The sequence below is a fragment of the Poecilia formosa genome, unplaced genomic scaffold (assembly GCF_000485575.1).
Source record: "Poecilia formosa unplaced genomic scaffold, Poecilia_formosa-5.1.2 Scaffold9, whole genome shotgun sequence".
NCBI lineage: Eukaryota > Metazoa > Chordata > Actinopteri > Cyprinodontiformes > Poeciliidae > Poecilia > Poecilia formosa.
This window is the reverse complement of record NW_006799948.1, coordinates 1,635,311-1,646,544: the sequence shown is the minus strand read 5'-3', so window position 1 is coordinate 1,646,544 and position 11,234 is coordinate 1,635,311. Positions and strand designations below refer to the sequence as shown.

At 38.6% G+C, this 11,234-nt stretch overlaps 1 protein-coding gene across 4 annotated transcripts in view; it reads right to left on the bottom strand.

The window, feature by feature from the left end:
* tafa5a (TAFA chemokine like family member 5a) overlaps window positions 1–11,234 on the bottom strand; it is a 159,084-nt gene that overhangs the window by 20,902 nt on the left and 126,948 nt on the right. For all 4 annotated transcript variants that reach the window (XR_478102.2, XR_478105.2, XR_001659503.1 and 1 more), the window contains exon 3: window positions 3,072–3,199. Coding sequence is in view for 1 of the 4 variants with exons in the window: in XM_007577908.2 (XP_007577970.1) it covers window positions 3,072–3,199 (128 nt within the window). In the remaining 3 variants the exon portion in view is untranslated. The remainder of the gene's footprint in view (window positions 1–3,071; window positions 3,200–11,234) is intronic.

The following is an 11,234-nucleotide window of genomic DNA, read 5'->3' as shown; positions in this document are numbered from 1 at the left end:
CACACACACACACACACACACATATATAAAACATTATTTAACATATAAAACAATTTTACAGTTTTTTCCACACTAATCATTTTAGTTGCCATTAAAATGCAAAAACAAAATATATAAATAAAATAAAGAATGAACAGCTTCAAATCAAGGAACACATCATGGTATGATTTTTTTTTTATTCTATGTGAATACTGTAGAACCACGATATTTTTACCCAAGGCTTTCATACCATAAAAAAAAAAATGGATTAACTTTGCAACCAACTGAATGTGAGAACATAACTAATATCATATATGTTATGTTACATAATACATTATGTTCTAATGCATATTTATGATATAAAACCAGTTCGGAGACTCCTTGACAGTGAGAGCTGCTTACACACATTTACACTCCTCCATCACATGCACACATCCATGCACATGCACACACACACAACACACACATACACATACACACAGCCAGTGGAACAGATGAGTGCTCCTAGCTGTCCAGCCATTTGACTAGCTGTCACCAAGTTTAAAGTAGCCAATGAAGCAAGCAAGCAATACCTGTCACTTTCTGCATATTGTCAGCGTAAGCGGCTGAGAGTTACACTGACTGACACCTTGAGCGGGATGTGAAGTGCGCATGTAGGGCAAAGCTTACAGGGCCCCTCTCTGCTGTAAAGCGGAGATACATGTCATGAATATGCAAACCTTACACTCGCATACTTGGAGCAATCAGTGCATAGCACACATGCATTTGATCCATTTCAGCCCATCTTTTGCACAATCCACACTGTTAACACACACACGTTAAGTTGTGCGTACAGATGCACCATGGCAACACCAGGAACAAGTCGCTAAAGGGGAAAAAAAAAAAATTATATATATCTATATATATATATACACACACATTTCCAAGGAAATAGAGATTTTTTTTTGCAAAATACACTTGTTGGATAAACTCCCACATACTTTAAATAGCAGTTTCTGAGATTTTAAAATGCTAAACTTTGTGTTCTAATATGACAAGATCCACTAGAAAGGTACTGGTGAAAAGAAATAATGCCATGACCACTTATATGATGGGGAGCACTTATATCTGCAGGAACATTCTTCAGTTTCTAATGGGGTGAGTTCAGAATTTTTATTGTTTATAGAACATAATTATTATATGTAGCAGGTCATCGGCACCCAGACATTGCAGCTGTACTGAGAGTGTTGTGATGGTGACCAGGTGGGTTTGAGCAGCGCTACGCGCCGTGCCGACTAACTGCATTTAGTAGCTGTAACACCTAAACTAAATTAACTAAATTCTTCAAGCAAAAAGAAAACAGTTTGTTATTATCTTCTGCTTATGTGGGGTCAGACTGTGGGGTAGTTCATGAACGACCCTTCATCTTCAACTACAGGACTGGAGTCTGTTAGCGAGAGCCGTTCTTTGTCTTTTTACAACTTTTCTTGCTTATAATCCTCTGCACACACCAACACCAATTATAATTTTGATTTAATTTAAATGCATATTTATATAATCAGTGAATACATACAAGACAGATTTTATATTTTATAAAAATATATCACAAGTTGAGAAACATAGAAACCTCCAGCTACAATTTAGACATGGTTTAATTCCACTACAGGGTTCACAGACAACTACAAGACAAACATTTACAAGACAGAAGCTCACAGCTTTACAGGAAAACAGTGCACAAGCTGAAAACTAAAATATATATTTGTAGCTAGGTAAGCCATACAACAGCTCACTTTTGTCGGCACACTTCCTCTGTCATACCTGTTGACAGCTGATGCTAGGGGAAAGTGGGATTACTGCACAGGAACGGAAATGAACACCCTCAAGTAATGAAGTTTGGGGACAATTTTCTGAAGCTTTTTAGGGTTGTTTTACTGCCAATGTTGCTGCCATTCAAATGACAATATCTTTTTTTTTTTCTTTTTATTATTTTTTTTATGGTTTGACATCACTAAAAAGAATCCACACCTTGTGAATCTGTAAATAACTCGAGATGGCCCTGGGGAAACTTGTTCCTGGTTTTGTCGTGGCCAGCCGCATCTAACAAATGGTGTGAGAGCTCTGATAATAAACTACATCGTAGGTAACGTGTCCACAGGCAGGCTCATTTTCTGTTTTGTGTCATTGCTCAGCACTGCAATTTATATTCATGTACGGGATTTTAGTTGGCTCCTATGTTTACCATATCAAGTCTTCTGTGCTAATGTGCATGTTGGAGCATGTGTGTGTGTGTGTGTGTGTGTGTGTGTGCATGTCAGCAGAAAGACATAAACACTGATGGTTACCAAATCATGACAGATGCATTAATGATGCCCCGTTGACAAATGCATGAAAAGCAGCCGCTTGCTGTGGTTTTTGTTGCCGAGTCACATTTAAAGAGATTTCCTAAATTGCCGCAGTAGAGACAGACAGACAAGTGACAGTTTGGACCCCTGTAATAACGAAGCTGCTGAATGAGAGAGTGTGATGCAAGTTTGTGAAGGGTGAGGAGGAAGAGAAGTGAAGAACGGAGGAGGAAGAGGCTCGGCTCAGTGGATATAAGGTGTGGATGAATGGATGGGAGGAGTTTTAACCAAAACAAGCTGCAGCTTCCCATCTGCTGCCATCATTACCATTAAGAGTCTCTAATTTAAACTAATTGCCGCTGATGAGGAAGTAAACAAAGCACAAAGAGTTTGTGGGGTTTAAAAAGATGGCAGGAGAGAACGCAAATTCTTTGGGAGGAATATTAGTGACTGCTGCTCAACGATTAACGCTCTCATTGGCAAATCAGGTCAGCTACGGACATTTAAGTCATTTTCCATACGTCACATAAATATATTGGGAAATATCCACCTACTATAAAGTATGTGAGTGTGCACTCAGTACTTTGATTGGGAAGCAGTGAATGACTGCTGTATTTGAAACATGACCTCTTGCTAGCTTGTTTGGCAAGAAAAAGAACTGTTCAATGATTGTTATTATTATTCAAGTAAAATACATAAAACGGATCTATTGGAATTTATGTTTTTATGAGAACTGGTTTGTGCGTGAGCTCAACCGGCCTCCAAACTCACCGTGGTGGTTTTGACTCGGCCTCCTGGCTGTGTACAAGTCCATCCAGATTTATTGACTAACAGGTCACAGCCTTCGTCCTCCAAACACGGAACCATCTCACACCACTGCCTTTTTCGAACAATCCCAGCTGCAGAAGGAGACAAGAGGAAGAACGGTTAAAGGAGCAACAGAGAAATGACAGGCGGAAGTCTGCATGGAGAGGCAGCAATTAGGATAAGGAGGGTGACTTCAGGGAGACTGATGCAAAAACATTGGAGGGATGATGGAAAGGTGGAGAAAAACGGGAAACATGAGTGGGTAGGAGGAAATAAAGGGATGCCAGGTGGAGGAGTAGCGAGGAAGAAAGGAGATGAAGAGCAATGAGGTAAAGAGACAATTGAGGAATACGAGGAATGACAGCAAGAGAAATGGGAAAAATAGCCAGACGGAGAAACAACATGGAGAAAGCCGATTCAGGTAAATAAAGTCAGTTAAATAAAATCAACCGTCACAAATTGTATTTAGGAGGGTTTATGGTCTCTGTTTTCTTCAAAATTTTTCACAGAAATAACATAACCAAGCAACAGGTACAGAGAGAATATGCAAAGTCCTCCCATAAAGGTTACTGGTAAGTGTTTGAACACTTACCAGTAACCTCTTTTTGATAGGACCAGTAGTTAATGATACATTTCAAGAAGTTTAAATCCGTAATTTAAACACTAGTTTTCATTCTTCCATTTTACATTTCTGAGAAAGAAAAAAAACCTGTATATCAGCAGTTCTCAGCCCCAAGAAAGTTGACTTTCAACAAACACCTAAAGATTTATGAGCAGTAATTATACAAATCTGTGACCTTTTCCAAGTTCTGTATAAAGGGGTTTTATTTATTGCTTAAGCATTAACAAATACTTGTTTCACACAGGACTAATAGAGACCTTAGGTCTGGTGGTCAAATAAAGTGAGGAAATAGTAAATGAATAATTCATACAGAGCAATAGTCTCACATTCAAAATCCTCCATGAAAACGATTTATTCCGCAGCCACCCCGTTGAACCTATTTTTTATATGTTCAGCTGGTGTTTGCAGGGAACCAATGATTTTTAAAGCCATTAAATGGCAAAGGAAACAGTGAAGATTTTGTGCCCCTTTCTTCATATCCAATAAAACATTCAGAAGTGTTGCACCGCACTGCTCCTTTCACCGCCTGCTTCTTTTGTAACCGTCTGGAGATTGCCACGAGTTTGGGCCCTAAGCCTTTATTCTGCCGGTCTTTGTCTCACTGCAGGCAGTGTGCATAAAATGAAAAGATAACATTCTGGTAGACTGTACGGAACCTGAAATCATCTCTACTTTGTCAAAGTCTGTCAAGATACCAACAGGAAACAAGAAAAAAAAAAGTCTGCTTTAATCACAACAAAAGACTTGGGGTACGTTAGATAACACGTTTTTGTCTTTTAATAGTGAATAACCGCCTTCATTTCAAAACTAAGAAAAAAACCCTACATTGTTTAGACCACTGTGCAAATCCATCTCCAGAACGTCACATAGATTCTCAATGGGGTTGAGATTTGCACTCTGTAGCAGCTAATCCATGTGTGAAAATCATATCTCATGCTCCTTAAGCCACTTTTTCAGGAGCTGGAAAGGGGGAAAAAATGCAATATGTGGAATGTTGTCACAAGTTCACAGTAAAACTTTGCCTCTATTACATCACGTAACCTTCAGACCTCATCGCAACAGAACAACGTGTGATAACACAAAGTATGAAAAGAATTCCTCATAAGTTCTGCGACATTAAAGCTCCCCACAGAGGTTTCATTGTAAACAAACATGATCATTTTTGCTCTACAAAAGCTCAACAGGGTTCATGAAAATTACGGCTGCAGGGCAAAAACCCATTAGAGAAAGTGAATTCAAGGGTCATTATGTACTGTATGTGGTATAATGAGGTGCTTTTTGGGATAATAAGAAAGTTTCTAAAGAAAACATATTTGACTACAGCCTTGTGTATATGGGATAGGTTAAATATTTAATACAAACACAAAAAAGACATTAAGTAAGAGGCGAGGACTTAAGTGACGACGAAGGGTGAACAAAATGCAATAAGAACTACTCCACCTTGAAAAAGTCTTCACACGTACGTCCACGAAGCACTTCCATCCATTTTTTTCATCCATCCTTTCATTCAGTCATCCAACCATGCATTTATCCATCCGGCCATCTTTTTTATAGTCTCTGGTTTTTGCTGTTTTTCTATCCAACTAGTTGATAATTACAGTAAATGTATTTTGCTTAGAAAATTTTAAAAATACAACAGATGTTTAGACATTTCAGTTTGAAAAAGTATGGATTTTTGATAAATCTTCACATTATGCATGACCAGTCACCTAAATTGGCAAGCCAGGCAAGGAGAGACAACTATACGGCCGTTTCCATTACAGATGTGCACAAAACTTTGACGACATTCTGCTAACAGAATTTTGCCATTAGATTTAGAAATGCAATTCAAATTGCACATGACTAAGTTTCTACAAGCTATTAGTCATTAAAAACATGGCGTGTCATCATCCTCCGAACACTTCCTGTCATCGTCTTTTCTGCCAGTAGTAATAACCGGTTAGTGATGAGAACTTGTGTGATGTGAAACAAGTGTTTCTATTGCAGTTTTGTGAAATATTCTAATTATGATACATCTGAAGCACCATCTCATCCCAGCACGAAAACCTATCGAAAAATGTGAGTTTTGTCAAAATTAGAGCGTTTCCATTGCCCTTTGTTTGTGGTCTATCACAAACATTTTGCAGAAAATACTAGAAAGTCAGATGCTGTAATGTGAAATCCTTCAAAGGGTAGACTTTTCCCAAGCACTGTTTGTTCTGTGGTGAAGTATGCATCATGTATACTTGAAACTCTTTCATCGTGATGGCTTTCTTACACAGTCTAAGGGAATAGTCTTCGCCTAACTACCTATAAATTCAATCTAAGGGCACCTTCAACTTCTTTCATCACCCTGAATGCAAATGATTAGTGAGAGTGAAACTCAAAGCCATTATCTCTTCGCCATAAACAATATGTATATCGCAATCAATCTGTTAAATATGCACACCCTCTCAAAAACTACTTGGCCGAATAATACATGTATCAAGTGCATTGTGTCAGCAGAGTACGGAAAGAGCTTTAAACTGACACCAACATGAAGCATTATTATTGTTGAGAGCATTTCGCTGACATGCTACTTGAGGTTGAATTACTTGGCGGTGCCTTAAGGCTAGCTGCTCACGGAGAGACAAACCCTTTTCTGCACTGAAGGCATCAGAGCAACCACGCCCTACTTAAAGATAATCCTGTGTTTACAAGAGTAACATTGTTGTGCTTTACAGATCAGGTCATCAAATCAAAGGGTTGACTTCAGATTGCTCTTTTTTCCCCAGGATCCTTTAATATCCTTAAATATAACCTCTGTTCAGGTTCCAAATGCTTTTAGGCAAACGGCTTGTAATCACAGTCAACATTTACAGTACATGATTAGCAAATTGGCTGAGAAATGGGCCTCCATGAGGTCCATAATGGTCTCATATTAATTTCCTATAGAGCAGGGGTCTGTAACACCAGCCCTAGCGTGCCACCCTGTCCTAGATACATTACTCAATTTGGAAAATAAAAAATAAAAAGGCCAGATGTATGTAGGGTGCTCAGCTAGTCTTTCTGATGTGGTTTGTATTCAGTCCTTCCACTTAAATCCCAAATTTGTTGAAATAACTGTTTGAAAATTATATCGCTGTGAACCATGAACGTCTGGGATAAACTGTTGTTCTTCCTACTCACATGCCATTTAATCTCTACTGGTACAAAGCATTTTCAATGAAACAAAATTACCATCATTCCAGTTTGAGGAGGGAAAATAGAATCATTAGCCTTCAACCAGTTGAGTGCTGAGTTACTGAATTAGCTTAACAAAACTTGTGTCCTTCGAGTGCTTTGTAAGAGACAAGAAGATGTTGAAAAGAAACGGGAATTTAGGTCTTGTTCATTTTCAGGTAGAAAGAGACACAAAAAGATATTTTAAGTGGGAAGACTAAATGTTATAGCTGTTTTAGCCACAATGCTAAATCCAACTGAAAAATCCTTTTAGGTGGAGTTAATTAATGCCAGTTTTAAAAGTAATCATAAGGAGGAGTTAATCTGTGAGGTGCTCCAAGGTGTTTTTTTTTTTTTTTTGTAATCTTAATCTTAAACCCAATTATTTGTCTTCCGACATTAAATTGATTAAGTATTATCTTAACTTATTTGATAGGATGACATAATCACAGTCTACAAAAAGGAAGTGGCCACATATTATTAATTTTTAAACTTACACACACTATTCCCTGCAATTTTAAACTTTCCAAAAAACATAAAAACCCTTGTTATTTCCACATTTCCTTAGGAATATATAAGGTATCCACGTCCGCCAGAAGTGAAAACATTCAATGTAAATTTGGCTCTATGACGAGCGCTACGTCACCAAATATAAGTGACCTCTGAGGTAGGGGATGAAATGCATGACTGTATGAATGGAAAAGGGAAGCAAGACAACACCAGAAAAAACACTGAAAACACATCACTGAAGTAAAATAGGGGGGGAAAAAAGAAGCTTGTCAGGTGTAATAACCCAAAGTCCAAAAGTGTTTTCAAGAGTTGTTTTTTTTTTCTTTTCTTTCATTTGGTTATTTAATCTGTTGCTGTGAATTCATATTATGAAAGCTGTCAGCAAGGTCACTTATTCATTTCACTAACGGGTTTTGCTTCGCTTCTGAATTGCCATCCAGCAGGGGTGACCCTCAGCTGATGAAGATGTATAGCAATGCCTGGTAAACATCAGTAATGAGGGAATGAGTGCCGTGTGTACAGGCGGTATTGTCTGCACGTCTGCGCTACAAATGTCATTTTTGACATCGAGCCCTACAAACTGACTCCATCAGCCGCGACAGCTGAGAGATAAGTTATCACGGCTGCGTCAGATGAGATTTAATAAGGAGAGCGGCGCAGACATTTCAAGCCGACGCAACGTAATACCAGTTGCTCTGAGAAGTGATTAATGGAGATTTGACCTGCTGGTATTGTAGCGTTTTTGACAATAACGGGGCCCAACTTGCAAACGCTCAAATCAAAAATTTCTCATTAGCAGAAGGTCAGGGGCAGCTGTCTGTAATGAATTGTTCCACAGATTAAAGTCAGCTGTCTAACATCTTCACTTTACAGCTTTATGAAGTGAACATTTGTACAATTGTTGTCACAGTGCAATTTGATGTTTGCGAGAGAACAATAAGAATCTATCCATGCAACTTTGAGATGCTGTTCTCGATAACTATGCATTTTTTTGTAAGATATTGGACCTAAACTTGAAAATATTAGCAGAAAAAGCTTTGAAAATGTTGTATTAACTTTTTATTCCATCTCAGCCGGATCACTGGCATCATAAGCAATTATTTTAGCCACCTTTTCAACTAACATTAGACTTTCAGCTGCTTCTGTTTACTAGAACTATTGTTTACAACAATGGCAGCACAACTCACTAATGTAGAGCTGGCAATGCTCACGACCCAAATATTAGGAGAAAGAGGAGCAGTGACTGCTTTGGAGAACCAGAGCAGACATTGAAACATCTGTCAGATTGCTGGAATAATTTTTGCTTTTCTGAATTACAGTTTGTGTCTCAGTAAGTCATTTATTATTGTGGTGAATTACAGACAGACCATGTCAGCCACAGACAGCTTATAAGAACCCTGAGAAAGGTTGGGCCTATTTTTGGTCTCCAAACTACTGCAAACATTTCTCAGTACTTTCTCCTACCCACTTCACTGATATACACAAAATCTTGGCTTTATGAATTTAGACATGACCTGAAAACCTTGTCATCACTACTAATATTGGTCACAGACAGAGAAGATGTACAACAATGAAACTTTCACAGAAACACTCTGGGTAGAGGCTTGTTACTCTGTACCCCAGAATCTCAATGACCTGAGGGCCGCCCTGAGAGAAGAGTGGGATCTCAGCACACAATGAGTCGACTTGAGGACAGCATGAGGCGTTGTTGAGAAACTGTAATTGATGCCCAAGAGCACACAACACGTTATTGAGACAATTACATTTTTATTGCCGTGACATACCCACCACTGGTGTTGGCTTTTGTTCCAATACATTGTTTAAAATGAGGAAATCACAAATGCATGTTTCTACTAAAATGTCACGCTGGCATTAACTTTTCACATTTCTCCAATTTTCACCCAAAAGCCAACTGTCCCTAACTTTTAGTGAGTAGTATTGTATATGCAATGAGGGCAGTGACTGCTGGTATGCAAACATGTAAAGGGACTGACTGATTGTAAACAGTTGCAAAGGTGGCAGAGAGCTCAAAAAAGCTATTGTAAGGGAATGACAGGGTACAAGCACAGACAACAATAGAGGGATAATTAAAGCAACAACTAAACAAGGTACAATGGATGCACTCAAATGCAACACATAACATACAATCTATTCAAGATATAGAACAGAAGCACATGTGTTTCCACGTGTCTGTCACTTTTCTGCCGTCACATTTGAAATTCTCCACTGATGTCCAATAAAGGACGTTTCTATTCCATCCCAAAACATCATTCAGATGACTACAGTGTTATGGATTGACATCAGAGCTAGGTGGAGAGTATGCAACGTCTCTCGGTCGGTTTCTACATGCAAACAACTGATAAAAGTAGTTCCCAAAATTGTGTATGCTCTTTAGCCGTTCATACAAGATGGTGTTTGACATGCATAGAGCTTTTTTTTTTAAATGCTAATTATATATCCAGAAAACTGGTCAAGTAGATAAAGCTATGTACCATTTCTTGAATATGCCTTTAAGAATAAAGATTTTGCGACGAAGCATTCCTAACATTCCCTTCCATATTAATGTTAGATTCCACTGCTTTAGACTTTATAGCCAACACAGTAATCGAAAACGCATCCACTTAGATGCTTTGAAAATTCAATTTCCAAGGAAGTGTAAAGACTGGGGGATACTTTTTTTTTGCCAACAGTTGACTAGTCTAATATCACTGATTTACCATATAAGCAATCAGAAAGTGTAAAAGCGAGTTTGGAAAGCGAGCCTTATCTGTCACATTTGGTCTTGCATCACTAACTAAACCCATCTCCCAGCAGCATCTTGGCTCTCAGTGACACTATCTGTTTCCATTTGACCATATTACTGCTGTGCTGCTGGTGTGAGGGCACTGGCTTATGTTGAAACGGATTAGATTCAAGGGAGATATCAAATAAATACATCCCACACATGCAGGCCCAGCGTAGGGAAGCATGGACATGCATAAACACACACACACAGGTCCGAAGCATCTGCATGCACATGTAAGCGAAGGTACTGGCAGTGGTTTCATCAGCGGGAGATAAGAGCAGAGAGGGGGAGAACATTATTAAGCCCTTCTTGGGACATTTATCTTCCCACCAAATGGTTGATAACGGTCACACACGTCAACAGCCAGCATCTCGGGTTAATAAATTCCATCTAATTCTAAGGCGAGCTTGAGATGGCAGGGGAAAGACGAGACTTAAAGGGATAAATGAAGGATAGCGGGCAAAAAGAAAAGATGCTGAGATAACCAATTCAGGTCAGAAAAGCTTCTGGATGATAACCGTTGCAGATGACATTACCCCAACAGGCAGACGCTTGGGACGCGACGTCCTCAGCAGGGTTTTATGAAAGAATGTGAATTAAAACATGCAGAAATAATTTAAGACAAGGAAATAAAGGTTTTTACAACTTACTGTTAAGAAAGTTTCTTTTTTTTCCTCCTAATGTTTTTCCCACTTATTTTCTTAACTTATAAGTCATGGTGACCAGTCACTCAAAACACCATTCACTACCCTAAAGCTAAACATTTTATACATTTCTACAAATATATATATTAAAAGTATGACTCACCGGCGGGAAAGAAACCCTGAGCAGACCTGTGCTGAAAGAGGAAACTGACTAATGCTTAGGGTTAAATAGTTTCCAGAAAGTGCAAAGAGGCAGCCTAACATACTTAGTTTTATTAAAGTTATTACATAACATTTAGCATATTTTTACATTTTGCTCCCGGCTCCCAAGTTGTGTGCGAGTCTTCATCTGCAGTTGTTTATACCACCGTTTATTTTAAGGCTGA